General features: G+C 39.7%; 1 protein-coding gene across 3 annotated transcripts in view; it reads right to left on the bottom strand.

Moving 5' to 3' along the window:
• Positions 1–16072, bottom strand: part of LRRC49 (leucine rich repeat containing 49) — a 154863-nt gene that overhangs the window by 127047 nt on the left and 11744 nt on the right. For all 3 annotated transcript variants that reach the window (XM_042252119.2, XM_012180868.5, XM_015096846.4), the window contains one exon: positions 3705–3771. In XM_042252119.2, coding sequence (XP_042108053.1) covers positions 3705–3771 — 67 coding nt within the window. The remainder of the gene's footprint in view (positions 1–3704; positions 3772–16072) is intronic.

Below are 16072 nucleotides of genomic sequence, written 5' to 3'. Positions count from 1 at the left end.
ACAGAAAATGACATTTAAAAACTAAATAGGTGATAGAATTTAAAATGCATAAAATCAGCAAAAAGTAAAACGGACATTATAGGAAATCAGTAATATCAACATAAGCTTGAGAAATTCTACTAAAATACTAAAAAAAATAGAGATAGGTATATGAAAAAGCAATATCTAAATATATACATGTATATATTATATATATATATAAATAACTTCTCTGAACTCAAGAAAGATAAATACACAGAATGAAGGGGCACATGACCTGTGTTTGATGTCTTCCCCCTTCTGCTAATAATCTTGGAGCACTTCTTTTAGAAAACTACCTTTCTCCAATTTCATTTGGTCCTGGTGGGACTTACAATTAGGATGCCTACATTTTAGAGTCCCTTTTTAGTTTGGTGACTCCGAAAAGAAATGTTGTTAATTCATATTAGGTATAAATCTGTAATTTAAAAAAAATCACTGGGGATGTTGTTTAATTTCTTGCTTTGCAAACTGACAGGGCAGAATTGGGTTGAACATCTCCGATAGAATAAAATTTGTTACTCTGTTGCAGCCATGGACAAAGTCACAGGAACAGAGCAAATGACAGAATCTTCAAGCAAAAGGTGGTATATAGTGAGAGCAGAGTTCTTGATCAGTTAATAAATTTCACAGCAAGAAGAAGAGAAGATAGGAATGTTCAAAAGCCTAACCTTAGGTCACACTGATCAGAGAGGGTCTTAAGGTAGACAGGAAAGCTTCTTAATACATCTAGGAAAGGTGATCCTCCAGTCTTTTGTATGTGTATAAGAGTGACCCAGATTGCTCTATCTGGATAAAGACGACCTTCTTATTAAACAACACTGAAAAGAAAGATGTCTGCTTTCAGGCGAGCAATCAACAGAAAGGGCAAGCTCTCCCTGAAGGAAAAGATGTCACTGAAAGAACAGATTCTTCTTGAAGTATGTTTGTGTCCATGTTAAAGCAAGCGTTCAACAGGAGAACATTTTCTGCTAGACAAAAAAAAAAATCTAGGTTGTAAATTAACAATCAGTCTCCCATATTCCTCTGTATTCTCTACTACTCACATACAATCAATTGCTAAATCTTAATGTTTTTACTTAACTATTTATCCAATCTGTCCCTTTGTTACACCCCTATTGTTATTGCTTTAAGTCACTTCTCACAAGAATTATTGAATTTTTCTCTCAATTGTTCTCTACCTCCAGTTTCGCCTCCCCTCTCTTTCCATTCCCCAATCTGTTTCTTGAACACTATCACTATTCCTCCCAATGTTTGCACATCAAAAGACCAGTTACATTTCATTTTACAATGCACATCATGTATCATTATTATTTCCAATGGAAGTAAATTCAAACTATAAAAAATATTCACTTAATAGTCTTTTAGTTTTTAAACTATCTGATGCTATTTTTTTAGAGTTGCACATTGTTTCAACTTGAGTTGAAACATCCCCTGACTTTTTAGTCACCAAGACTATCTTTGCCTTGAAATACTCCAAATTTTTGCTTATTGGAGTTAAATATTTGAAATAAGACTAAGATTTTCACTTAAAATTTCTTTCTTGCATTCACAGAATCTTGAGAAATAATTTGTGTGGTATAAATATTTAATTTTAATACACAGACTATCACAAACATGCTGGAATTATAGAACTCATAATATAGGTCAGTTAACAAGGAATAGAGCATTTTTAATCAACATAGTGTTGGTAAATAATCCCTATACAAGATATATAGATCAAGTGATATGTTATTCATTTACCAGTTGCTCTTATAGAGATCTTGGGTAATGCCCATGAATTCTTAAAAGTATATTATCATATGAAAACACATAAATGCTTATACATTTTAAAATAAACTTAGGAAAAATATTGCTACCATAAAATGTTTCACTTATACTTATGGACAATATTTAAAATAGTGGGCTAAATAAAGACAAAATAGCAATTTCTTAGTACTGCAAATAAAGCACTCCACAATCTGGCCTTATATCTATCTCTCTTGCCTCATCTCTCACCATCCCCCAACATGTGCTGAATTCTCTAGCAGTAAAAAAATACTTACCATGTTATTTTTAACCTCAGTGCTTTTGTATATGATATTCTCTTACTGACAAACACTTTAATTCTTCTTCCCTTCTACCAACATCTAACTATTAATAAAAGGCTAACTTTCTCTCTACTAGAAAGACACTAACCAGCCTGCAGGGCTGGACAGTTCCTAGGCCATCAAAAACCCTCCCTCTGTGTGCATATATGGGCAGACATACAGATGGAGCTGGGACCCCAGCCGCTAGCTGACCCCAGCCGCTAGCTGATGCAGCCTATCCAGTTCTATCATGATTTTATTAATAACATTCAGTTTTCAACAAAACGCTTGGCATTAACAGCTATTAGAGCACCCAGAGAGATTACACTGAGGCTTATGTCTGACCAACTGCAAGTGGAAAACCTTGTTCTTAACAGGCAGGGACTCCCAGATCATCCCACAATGTACATTTGCCACCTCAGGAGAGGTTTTACCTTCTGCATGAGTATGTAGCTCATGTAGTTATTTAGAAATAAGTATTCATATTGAAAAGACTAAAATTTAAATGTAAGAGCAAGGGGTTAAAAAAACAGCCAAGATGCTCTGAGAGAGAAAATAAGGAGGGGAATATAACAAACCAGACACAAATTAAGACAGACAAATATATGGGTAGATAAACTGGTCAAACAGGATAATGATCCCAGGTTATATAGTAATCAGGGAAATATAAATCCAGACCATGAGGGGTCACCCCTTTACACCAATCAACTGGCAAAAATTAAGAAGTATGACAATTCCCAATGTTGAAAAAGACATGAAGCAACAGGATCTATTATGTGTTACCGGTGGGAGTATAAACTGGTACAATCACTTTGGAAAACAATTTGGCATTATTTTTTAAAGTTAGACATTTAAATAACCTATGACCCATCAGTTCCACTCCTAGGAATATACCCTAGAGTAATATAATGTATGGGAGAAACATATATAAGAATGTTCTTAGAAGTGTTATCCGAGTAGAAAACAAAACAAAAAGATGAGCAAACAAAAAGGAATCAACTCAAATGTCTATCGATAATAAAATGGAGAAAAATGTTTTTGTACAATCAAACCATGGAACATATAACAATAAACATAAACTACAATTACATAATCAAAATAGGTAAATCTCAGTAACATAATGCTGTATCAAAAAAGCAAACATTAGATGACAATCTACAGTGTGACACCTTTTTAAAGTTAAAAGACAATACTACTGAACAATATATTATTTAGACACATGTATATGTGATAAAACCAACTAAAAACACCCACAAAGGAATGATAAATGTGAAATCCAGAATAGCGGTAACTTGGAATAAAGAAGGAACACTTAGGTAGAGGAAAATCAATAGTAATATTCTAGTTCTTGGTTTGGGGTTGGCTATTAAGCTAATAAAAGACTAAGAAACAAACTAGGCATAACTACAAGAATTCTAAATGTTTTATGTCTTATTTGTCATTTGCTGTTGAGAAATTCATGTAAATAGACTTAATACCTTAATACCAAAGCTAATTTCAGTGAATCAGTAAAGTAATTCTGGAAAAATTCAACACAAGCATAATTATTAAAACTTCTATGCCAAATTTCCTAAAGCTTTTTCAAAAGAGTAAGTCATAAAAGGGCTTTAACAATACCTGATTTCCATGAAGGTCCAAGACATCTAAGCTCTTTAGATTCTCCAGATTTGAAATTTTCTTAATTCTGAAAATTAGAATAAGCAGAATGGAAATACAGATGCATCACATCTATTGCAAATAAAAACAGTCTAAGGCATGACTTATTTTAATTTATTCTTTCTCTCCAGATAGATAGATACATAGATATAGACACAGAAATACATATATACAGAGAGAGAGAGATGGTATATAATTGCATATATTAAAAAAACATATCTCCATTGATTTAATTGTAATGTTAAACATGCAGTCCCACTAGGGGAAATGTTCCAAAGACAGCTTCAAAGTGCTATCTTTAGGAAAGAACAATTCTACTTCTAGGAACTTTAGCACAAGGCACTTATTCAAGGCAATTTCCTTCACCTTGCTGCTACTACTGCTAAGTCGCTTCAGTCGTGTCCGACTCTGTGTGACCCCATAGACGGCAGCCCACCAGGCTCCCCATCCCTGGGATTCTCCAGGCAAAAACACTGCAATGGGTTGCCATTTCCTTCTCCAATGCATGAAAGTGAAAAGTGAAAGTGAAGTCGCTCAGTCGTGTCCGACTCTCAGTGACCCCATGGACTGCAGCCCACCAGGCTCCTCCATCCATGGGATTTTCCAGGCAAGAGCACTGGAGTGGGTTGCCATTGCCTTCTCCTTCCTTCACCTTAGAATACAACTTAAATCCCTTACCTCAGTCCTGGAGTAACAGGCAAATCTGGCCTTGGAATGCGGAATGAAGCAGGGCAAAACTAATAGAGTTTTGCCAAGAAAATGCACTGGTCATAGCAAACACGCTCTTCCAACAACACAAGAGAAGACTCTGCACAGGGACATCACCAGATGGTCAACAATGAAATCAGATTGATTATATTCTTTGCAGCCAACGATGGAGAAGCTCTATACAGTCAACAAAAACACGACCAGGAGCTGACTGTGGCTCAGATCATGAACTCCTTATTGCCAAATTCAGACTGAAATTGAAGAAAGTAGGGAAAACCACTAGACCATTCAGGTATGACCTAAATCAAATCCCTTATGATTATACAGTGGAAGTGAGAAATAGATTTAAGGGACTAGATCTGATAGATAGAGTGCCTGATGAACTATGGAATGAGGTTCGTGACATTGTACAGGAGACAGGGATCAAGACCATCACCATGGAAAAGAAATGCAAAAAAGCAAAATGGCTGTCTGAGGAGGCCTTACAAATAGCTGTGAAAAGAAGAGAAGTGAAAAGCAAAGGAGAAAAGGAAAGATATAAGCATCTGAATGCAGAGTTCCAAAGAATAGCAAGAAGAGATAAGAAAGCCTTCTTCAGCGATCAATGCAAAGAAATAGAGGAAAAGAACAGAATGAGAAAGACTAGAGATCTCTTCAAGAAAATTAGAGATACCAAGGGAACATTTCATGCAAAGATGGGCTTGATAAAGGACAGAAATGCTATGGACCTAACAGAAGCAGAAGATATTAATAAGAGGTGGCAAGAATACACAGAAGAACTGTACAAAAAAGATCTTCATGACCCGGATAACCACGATGGTGTGATCACTCATCTAGAGCCAGACATCCTGGAATGTGAAGTCAAGTGGGCCTTAGAAAGCATCACTACGAACAAAGCTAGTGGATGGCATTCCAGTTAAGCTATTTCAAATCCTGAAAGATGATGCTGTGAAAGTGCTGCACTCAATATGCCAGCAAATTTGGAAAACTCAGCAGTGGCCACAGGACTGGAAAAGGTCAGTTTTCATTCCAGTTCCAAAGAAAGGCAATGCCAAAGAATGCTCAAACTACCGCACAATTGCACTCATCTCACATACTAGTAAAGTAGTGCTCAAAATTCTCCAAGCCAGGCTTCAGCAATACGTGAACCGTGAACTTCCTGATGTTCAAGCTGGTTTTAGAAAAGGCAGAGGAAGCAGAGATCAAATTGCCAACATCCGCTGGATCATGGAAAAGCAAGAGAGTTCCAGAAAACATCTATTTCTGCTCTGACTATGCCAAAGCCTTTGACTGTGTGGATCACAATAAACTGTGGAAAATTCTGAAAGAGATGGGAATACAGACCACCTGACCTGCCTCTTGAGAAATCTGTATGCAGGTCAGGAAGCAACAGTTAGAACTGGACATGGAACAACAGACTGGCCCAAATAGGAAAAGGAGTACATCAAGGCTGTATATTGTCACCCTGCTTATTTACCTTATATGCAGAGTACATCATGAGAAACTCTGGGCTAGATTAAGCACAAGCTGGAATCAAGAAGCTGGGAGAAATATCAATAACCTCAGATATGCAGATGACACCACCCTTATGGCAGAAAGGGAAGAGGAACTAAAAAGCCTCTTGATTAAAGTGAAAGAGGAGAGTGAAGAAGTTGGTTTAAAGCTCAACATTCAGAAAATGAAGATCATGGCCTACAGTCCCATCACTTCATGGGAAATAGATGGGAAAGAGTGGAAACAGTGGCTGACTTTATTTTGGGGGGCTCCAAAATCACTACAGATGGTGATTGCAGCCATGAAATTAAAAGACGCTTACTCCTTGGAAGAAAAGTTATGAGCAACCTAGACAGCATATTCTAAAGCAGACATTACTTTGCTGACTAAGGTCCATCTATTCAAGGCTATGGTTTTTCCAGAAGTCTTGTATGGATGTGAGAGTTGGACAGTGAAGAAGGCTGAGCGCTGAAGAATTGATGCTTTTGAACTGTGGTGTTGGAGACGACTCTTGAGAGTCCCTTGGACTGCAAGGAGATCCAACCAGTCTATCCCAAAGGAGATCAGTCCTGGGATTTCTTTGGAAGGAATGATGCTAAAGCTGCAACTCCAGTACTTCGGCCACCTCATGCGAAGAGCTGACTCATTGGAAAAGACTTTGCTGCTGGGAGGGATTGAGGGCAGGAGAAAAAGGGGACGACAGAGGATGAGATGGCTGGATGGCATCACTGAGTCGATGGACGTGAATCGGAGTGAACTCGGGGCGTTGGAGATGGACAGGAAGGCCTGGCGTGCTACAGTTCATGGGGTCGCAGAGTCGGACATGACTGAATGACTGAACTGAACTGAACTAAACTATCCTCAAGGCCCTAAACTGCCTGGCTGACTCTTCCTTTAGCTTATCTCCTTCCATGGCTTATCTCCTTCTCAGGCTTACCCACTCAACTCTGCTCCAGCCACAGGGGCTTTCTTGCTGTCTCTAACTCGACAAATTCATTTCTGCCTTGGGGTGTTTACCCTTGCTGTTTCTTCTTCCTTAATGTTCTTTCACCAGAACTTTACATGGTTTATTTCTTGCCATTATTCAAGTCTTGGCTCAAACATCTTCTCAGAGCAGCCTTTCCAGGTGACCCTATCGAAAAGCTCTCTTCCTTTCCATCACTCACATCATAGCCAAATCCAGAACTGTATTACCAACCCATTTTAATTTATAAAAATATTTATCATACACCTATTATGTCCTACTGTAGTGTGACTATTCTTCCTCTCACGCTTATCTCCCCACACCACCCCCTGCCCACACGACTCCATTAGGACCAAAACCCCCCTCTCAGTCTGCTTTCTCACACCCCTCTCCTCGCTAACACGGATTATTTACTGTCTGAGCCACCAGGCAAGGCAAAATAATAAAATATATTCGAGTAAAAAACAGATCACACAAAAACCAAGTTCTAAAACTTACATGTGAGTATAGAATGGTGTATTCAGTGCTGATAACCAATGCTTGGAAACAGGCAAAGGGGTGAATGACTGTCCTTTCAGTGTTGTATCAGAGCACTGCCAACAAACCTACCTAAGGATCATCTATTTACAACTGACTAGAGTCCAAACTCTGTAAGTTATATACTGACTTGTAGAAAACTAGTAAGATACCAATGTGACCTGAAAGCTTTTACTTAAAAAGAAATTCTCCCATCAAAAGGAAGTGAACTAGAAAAAGATAAGGCTCACTCATCACTCAGCAACTACAGACCTCTAGGGACATACCACAGCTTGTCTCTGCAGGCCACATTATGTGCTGATGTTAGAATAAGGACCCCACTACAGGATCTATATGAGGCCTGGCTTCTCAGGCGTCAAAGACAAATCCTTAAGTGAGATACTTCAAGAAATCAAAAGGAAAGGAATATGGAATTCCAGGGTCTAGTGGAAAATTCTGTTATCTATAGAACTGGGTGATCACAAGAAAACCCAGCGAAGTTCCGGTCATGAGCCTATTGAATATTAGGGTACCAGAAGATCTCACAAAGGTAAACAGAGGATATAGAAAGTGGAAGAGTTAGACGGGACGAACTTCAACAGCAAAGTGGCATAGAGGGGTTGGGAGTTCTTTGGTAGCAACGTAAACTTCACATATGGAAGCTGAGCAGGATCTTTCTATCTTTGGAATGGAAATCTTTTTTGGATCTGCTTGAATTTAAAGGCATATGGTTGCACTAGATTGTCATATGTGGTTCCATTGCCTTGGACTCAAAGACTGCAGTGCTTTGAGATGTGCGAGGGAGTAAATGTTATTGATTTAACCAGCAGGGGGCAACGAGTCACCCAAAACAAACACAAGGAGACAGGGTGGTAGATGTGTTTCTCTCTTCAGCAATCCTCACCCAGTTTGCCTAATAACCACTAAAGTATGGCCTCAATATAGATTTGCATCTTCAAGGCTCACAGGCTCCTTGCTGTGACAAAGTCAGCTGACTGGAGGAATATGTTAGGGGTCAGAATTGCTTGTACTGATACTTCAAAAATATGCAATTTGGGAGAATGTGGACAGTAATCGTCTGACACATTTTTTTTTTACTCCAGAACACTAAAAGTTTTAGAACTATTTAATAGCTACTTTATGTGAAAAATGAAGTGTGAGCAAAAGTAAACAAAAAACAGATGGAGGAATAGAAAGACAGACTTGTATCTTCAAAGAACAAAATATTAAAATATATATATATATATATATTTCCAAGAAGCCAGATAAACGGAAAAGAAGAGACAGGAATGCGGAGAAAAGAAAACCTTCATGCACTGTTGATGGGAATATAAATTGGTGCAGCCACTATAGAAAATGTCATGGAAATTCCTCCAAAAATTTGAAATAGGGGACTTTCCTGTTGGTTCAGTGGTTAAGAATCTGCCTGCCAATGCAAGGGACACAGTTTGATCCCTAGTGCAGGAAGACACCACATACCATGGGACAACCAAGCCTGTGCACCACAACCACTGACCCCACACTTTAAAGCCCATGTGCTGCAACTACTGAGACCCACATGCCCAGAGCCTGTGCTCCACATCCAGAGAAACCACCACAAGGAGAAGCCCTTGCACCACAAACAGTGGCCCCCACTCGCTGCAACTAGAGAAAGTCTGTGCCCAGTAATGAAGACACAGCTCAGCCATAGAGAAAGAAAGAATTGTAAAAAAATCTAACATGGAACTACTATATGAAACAAAAATTTCATTTCTGGGTATATATCTGAAGAGAAAAGCACACTTAAAAAGATATGTGCACCCCTACGTTCATTGCAGCATTATGTACAATAGCCACAATATGGAAGCAACCCAAGTGCCCATCAGTAGCTGAATCCATAAAGAAGATGTAGTGTATATACACATGGAATATTACTCAGCCATAAAAAAAATGGAAATCTTGCCTTTTGCAACAACATGGATGGACCTGGCAGGTATAATGCTAACTGAAATACATCAGACAGAGAAAGGCAAAATGCCATATGATTTCACTAATATGTGGAAACCAAAAAACACAAGAAAACAGAAATGGTTATAGAGAACAAACAGGTGGTTGCCAGAGGGGGTAGTGAGAAAGAAACAGGTGAGGGAGATCAAGAGACACAAATTACCATTTGCAAAATAAATGAGTCATGGGTATGAAATGTATAGTGTGAGGAATATAGTCAATAATTATGTAATATCTTTGGTGAGAGACGGTAACTAGACTTACTGTGGTGATCGCTTTGAAATGTATAGAAATATCAAATCACTATGTTGTGTAACAGGAGCCAACAGATATTTGGAGGTTGATTATATTCATAAACAAAAAAAATCAGGAAAAGAAAGCAGATTTGTGGTTATCAGAGGCAGGGAATAGGTGAGAGGAGGGGGAACTGGATGAAGGCAATCAAAAGATACAAACTTTCAGTTATGAGATAAATAAGTATACTAGGGATACAATGTATAATCAGTTCAGTTCAGTTGCTCAGTCATGCATGTCCGACTCTGCAACCCCATAAACTGCAGCACGCCAGGCCTCCCTGTCCATCACCAACTCCCGGAGTTCATCCAAACCCATGTCCATTGAGGCGGTGATGCCATCCAACCATCTCATCCTCTGTCATCCCCTTCTCCTCCTGCCCTCAATCTTTCCCAGCATTGGGGTCTTTTCATATGAGTCAGCTCTTCGCATCAAGTAGCCAAAGTATTGGAGTTTCAGCTTCAACATCAGTCCTTCCAATGGACACCCAGGACTGATCTCCTTTAGGATGGATTGGTCTCCTTGCAGTCCAAGGGACTCCCAAGAGTCTTCTCTAACACCATAGTTCAAAAGCATCAATTCTTCAATGCTCAGCTTTCTTTATAGTCTAACTCTCACATCCATACATGACTACTAGAAAAACCATAGCCTTGACTAGATGGACCTTTGTTCACAAAGTAATGTCTCTGCTTTTTAATATGCTGTCTGTGTTGGTCATAACTTTCCTTCCAAGGAGTAAGCATCTTTTAATTTCATGGCTGCAATCACCATCTGCAGTGATTTTGGAGCCCCCGAAACTAAAGTCAGCCACTGTTTCCACTGTTTCCCCATCTATCTGCCATGAAGTGATGGGGCCAGATGCCATGATCTTAGTCTTCTGAATGTTGAGCTTTAAACCAACTTTTTCACTCTCCTCTTTCACTTTCATCAAGAGGCTCTTTAGTTCTTCTTCACTTTCTGCCATAAGGGTGGTGTCATCTGCATATCTGAGGTTATTGATATTTCTCCCAGCAATCTTGACTCCAGCTTGTGCTTCTTCCAGCCCAGCATTTCTCATGATGTACTCTGCATATAAGTTAAATAAGCAGGGTGACAATATACAGCCTTGACCTACTCCTTTTCCTATTTGGGCCAGTCTGTTGTTCCATGTCCAGTTCTAACTGTTGCTTCCTGACCTGCATACAGGTTTCTCAAGAGGGAGGTCAGGTGGTCTGGTATTCCCACCTCTTGAAGAATTTTCCACAGTTTATTGTGATCCACATAGTCAAAGGCTTTGGCATAGTCAATAAAGCAGAAACAGGTGTTTTTCTGGAACTCTCTTGCTTTTTCAATGATCCATCAGATATTGGCAATAGGATAAATATAATTAACACTACTGTATGTTATAAGTGAAAGTTATTAACAAAGTAAATCCTGAGTTCTCATCACAAGGAAACAAGTTTTCTATCTCTTTCATTTTGTATCTATATATGAAATGATGAATATGCCCTAAACTTGTTGTGATAATCACTTCATGATATATATAAGTCAAATCATTTTGGGGAGAATGAATACATGTATATGTATGATTGAGTCCCTTTGTTCACCTGAAACTATCAAACACTGTTAACTGATTATGCTCCAATAGGAAATATAAAAGTTCTTTTCAAAAACCATCATGCTATATACTTTAAACTTATGCAGTGCTGTATGTCAATTATATCTTAATAAAACTGCAAGAAAACAAAAACAAACAAAGTCTACTTACTCAAGGACTAAAAGAAGGACCTAAAAGCCATGATACTAAAGAATAAATGGAAGCTAGGTAAACAAATCAGAAACTCCAAGGATCAGAAACTAGTGAAGAAGTCTCTGGGAGAGACAATCAGGGGCACCTATGAGGAAATGCCTCAAAAAATGTAAAGTTTCTTTTATGCCTCACTTTATTGAAGTGAATGCTCTGGTGGCATACTCCAGAGGCATATATAACCTTGCAAAAGTCACTTTATATCTTCATTTCTTCATCTATAAATAAGGGAGCTGATCACTGATCTCTGAGTTTACTCCAAATTCTAATACTCTATGATCCTGTAATTCCTCTAAATTCCCTCATGCTACCATAATGCTTAGCTTAACACTTGAGCCAACTGTGGTTGATAAACTACACTGATGGGAACTTTCAAGAAACCACAAAGAATAGACAAGAACCTAGAACACTGGTGCGTAATCTTGGAAAAAAAGTATTTTATGTTAATTATCATCAGACAGTGAGAATAAAAATTCAAAGTCCATGCTGTGGGGGTTGGGAAGGAACAGGGAGGAGATAAACCAAGCTTAGATATAATGCTACATCTAAACTTCATAATATAAAAAATCAGTTTTGGATTTTGCTAAACAGTCTTTCCTGGTAACACTGTAAAAGCTATACAGTAGAACAGAATGGAAAGAAAACTGTTGAATAAATCTCAAGGGAATTAGTCCGGAATTGAGTAGATGTACCAGTACTTTGGCCATCTCATGTGAAGAGTTGACTCATTGGAAAAGACTCTGATGCTGGGAGGGATTGGGGGCAGGAGGAGAAGGGGACGACAGAGGATGAGATGGCTGGATGGCATCACTGACTCAATGGACATGAGTCTGAGTGAACTCTGGGAGTTGGTGACGGACAGGGAGGCCTGGCGTGCTGCGATTCACGGGGTCGCAAAGAGTCAGACATGACTGAGCGACTGAACTGAACTGAACTACACAACAGATTCTTTTAAAAAGAACTGGGGAAGTTCACATAAGATATAATATTAAAAACACACTGAAAATATCATCTGAACAATAATCAGTATCACTAAATATCAGCAGGGTATTGGTTCTCAATAGACATCAAAATCTCAGTTCAGTCACTCGGTTGTGTCCAACTCTCTGCAACCCCACGGACTGCAGCACGCCAGGCATCCTTGTCCATCACCAACTCACGGAGCTTGCTCAAACTCATGTCCATCAAGTCAGTGATGCCATACAACCATCTCATCCTCTGTCATCCCCTTCTCCTGCCTTCGATCTTTCCCAGCATCAGGGTATTTTCCAATAAGTCAGTTCTTCACATCACGTGGCCAAAGTACTGGAGTTTCAGCTTCAGCATCAGTCCTTATTCAGGACTGATTTCCTTTAGGATGGACTGGTTCGATCTCCTTGCAGTCCAAGGGACTCTCAAGAGTCTTCTCCAACACCACAGTTCAAAAGCATCAATTCTTAGGCACTCAGCGTTCTTTATAGTCCAACTCTCACATTCATACATAACTACTGGAAAAACCATAGATTTGACTAGATGGACCTTTGTTGACAAAGTAATGTCTCTGCTTTTTAATATGCTATCTAGGTTGGTCATAGCTTTTCTTCCAAGGAGCCAGTGTCTTTTAATTTCATGGCTGCAGTCACCATCTGCAGTGATTTTTGAGCCCAAGAAAATAAAGTCTGTCACTATTTCCATTGTTCCCCATCTTTTTGCCATGAAGTGATGGGACCAGATGCCATGATCTTACTTTTCTGAATGTTGACCTTTAAGCCAACTTTTTCACTCTCCTCTTTCACTTTCATCAAGAGGCTCTTTAGTTCTTCTTTGTTTTCTGCCATAAGGGTGGTGTCATCTGCATATCTGAGGTTACTGATATTTCTCCTGGCAATCTTGATTCCAACTTGTGTGTGTTTCATCCAGCCTGGCATTTCACATGATGTACTCTGCATATAAGTTAAATAAGCAGGGTGACAGTACACAGCCTTGATGTACTCCTTTGCCTATTTGGAACCAGTCTGTTGTTCCATGTCCAGTTCTAACTGTTGCTTCTTGATCTGCAAACAGATTTCTCACGAGGCAGGTCAGGTGGTTTGGTATTCCCATCTCCTTGAAGAATTTTCCACAGTTTGTTTTGATCCATACAGTCAAAGGCAACGGCAACCCACTCCAGTACTCCTGCCTGGAAAATCCCATGGACAGGGGGAGCCTGGTGGGCTGCAGTCCATGGGGTCACTAAGAGTCAGACACGACTGAGAGGCTTCACTTTCCCACATTGGAGAAGGAAATGGCATTGCCTTTCTTTGGGATTGGAATGAAAACTGACCTTTTCCAGTCCTGTGGCCACTGATGAGTTTTCCAAATTTGCTGGCATATTGAATGAAGCACTTTCACAGCATCACCTTTCAGGATCTGAAACAGCTCAACTGGAATTACGTCACCTCCACTAGCTTTGTTTGTAGTGATGCTTTCTAAGGCCCACTTGACTTCACATTCCAGGATGTTTCGCTCTAGGTGAGTGATCACACCATTGTGATTATCTGGGTTGTGAAGATCTTTTTGTACAGTTCTGTGTATTCTTGCCACCTCTTCTTAATATCTTCTGCTTCTGTTACGTCCATATCATTTCTGTCCTTTATTGTGCCCATCTTTGCATGAAATGTTCCCTTGGTATCTCTAATTTTCTTGAAGAGATCTTTAGTCTTTGCCACTCTATTTTTATCCTCTATTTCTTTGCATTGATCACTGAGGAAGGCTTTCTTATCCCTCCTTGCTATTCTTTGGAACTCTGCATTCAGATGCTTATATCTTTCCTTTTCTTCTTTGCCTTTATCATCTCTTCTTTTTTCAGCTATTTGTAAGGCCTCCTCAGACAACCACATTGTCTTTTTACATTTCTTTTTCTTGGGAATGGTCTTGATCACTGCCTCTTGTACAATGTCACGAACCTCTGTCCATACTTCTTCAGGCACTCTATCAGATCTAATCCCTTGAATCTATTTGTCACTTCCACTGTATACACATAAGGGGTTTGATTTAGGTCATACCTGAATGGTCTACTGGTTTTCCCTACTTTCTTCAAATTAAGTCTGAGTTTGGCAACAAGAAGTTCATGATCTGAGCCACAGTCAGCTCCTGGTCTTGTTTTGGATGACTGTATAGAGCCTCTCCATCTTTGGCTGCAAAGAATATAATCAATCTGATTTCGGTGTTGACCATCTGGTGATGTCAATATATAGAGTCTTCTCTTGTGTTGTTGGAAGAGGATGTTTGCTATGACCAGTGTCTTCTCTTGGCAAAACTCTGTTAGCCTTTTCCCTGCTTCATTTTGTACTCCAGAGCCAAATTTGCCTATTACTCCAGGTATCTCTCGACTTCCTACTTTCGCATTCCAATTCCCTATAATGAAAAGGACATCTTTTGGGGGTGTTAGTTCTAGAAGGCCTTGAAGGTCTTCATAGTACCGTTCAACTTCAGCTTCCTCAGCATTACTGGTCGGGGCATAGACTTAGATTACTGTGATATTGCATGGTTTGCCTTGGAGACAAACAGAGATCATTCTGTCATTTTTGAGATTGCATCCAAGTACTGCATTTCGGACTCTTTTGTTGACCATGATGGCTACTCGATTTCTTCTTAGGAATTCTTGCCCACAGTAGTAGATATAATGGTCATCTGAATTAAATTAACCCGTTCTAGTCCATTTTAGGTCACTGATTCCTAAAATGTCGATGCTTACTCTTGCCATCTGCTGTTTGACCGCTTCCAATTTGCCTTGATTCATGGACCTAACATTCCACGTTCCTATGCAATATTGCTCTTTACAGCATCAGACTTTACTTCCATTACCAGTCACAACCACCAATGGGTGTTGTTTTTGCTTTGGCTCCGTCTCTTCATTCTTTCTGGAGTTATTTCTCCACTGATCTTCCATAGCATATTGGGCACCTACTGACCTGGGGAGTTCATCTTGCAGTGTCCTATCTTTTTGCCTTTTCATAACTGTTCATGGGGTTCCCAAGGCAAGAATACTGAAGTCGTTTGCCATTCCCTTCTCCAGTGGACCACGTTTTGTCAGAACTCTCCACCATGACCAGTCCATCTTTGGTGGCCCTACACGGCATGGCTCATAGTTTCATTGAATTAGACAGGGCTGTGGTCCATGTGATCAGTTCGGTTAATTTTCTGTGATTGTGGTTTTCAATCTGTCTGCCCTCTGATGGATAAGGATAAGAGGCTTATGGAAGCTTCCTGATGGGACAGACTGAGTTTGGGGAAACTGGGTCTTGTTCTGATGGGCAGGGCCATGTTCAGTAAATCTTTAATCCAGTTTTCTGTTGATGGTCAGGGCTGTATTCCCTCCCTGTTGTTTGACCTGAGGTCAACTATGGTGGAGGTAATGAAGATAATGGGAACCTCCTTCAAAAGGTCCTGTGCACGCACTGCCAAACTCAGCACCCCCGACCCTGCAGCAGACCACTGCCAACCCACGCCTCTGTCAGAGACTCCTGGACACTGACAGGCAAGTCTGGGTCAGTTTCTTGTGGAGTCACTACTCCTTTCTCCTGGGTCCTGGTGCATACAAGGTTCTGTTTGTACCCTCCA

Source organism: Ovis aries, chromosome 7 (genome assembly GCF_016772045.2).
Source record: "Ovis aries strain OAR_USU_Benz2616 breed Rambouillet chromosome 7, ARS-UI_Ramb_v3.0, whole genome shotgun sequence".
NCBI lineage: Eukaryota > Metazoa > Chordata > Mammalia > Artiodactyla > Bovidae > Ovis > Ovis aries.
The sequence above is the reverse complement of the archived record's forward strand: the minus strand, read 5'-3'. Positions and strand labels throughout refer to the sequence as shown.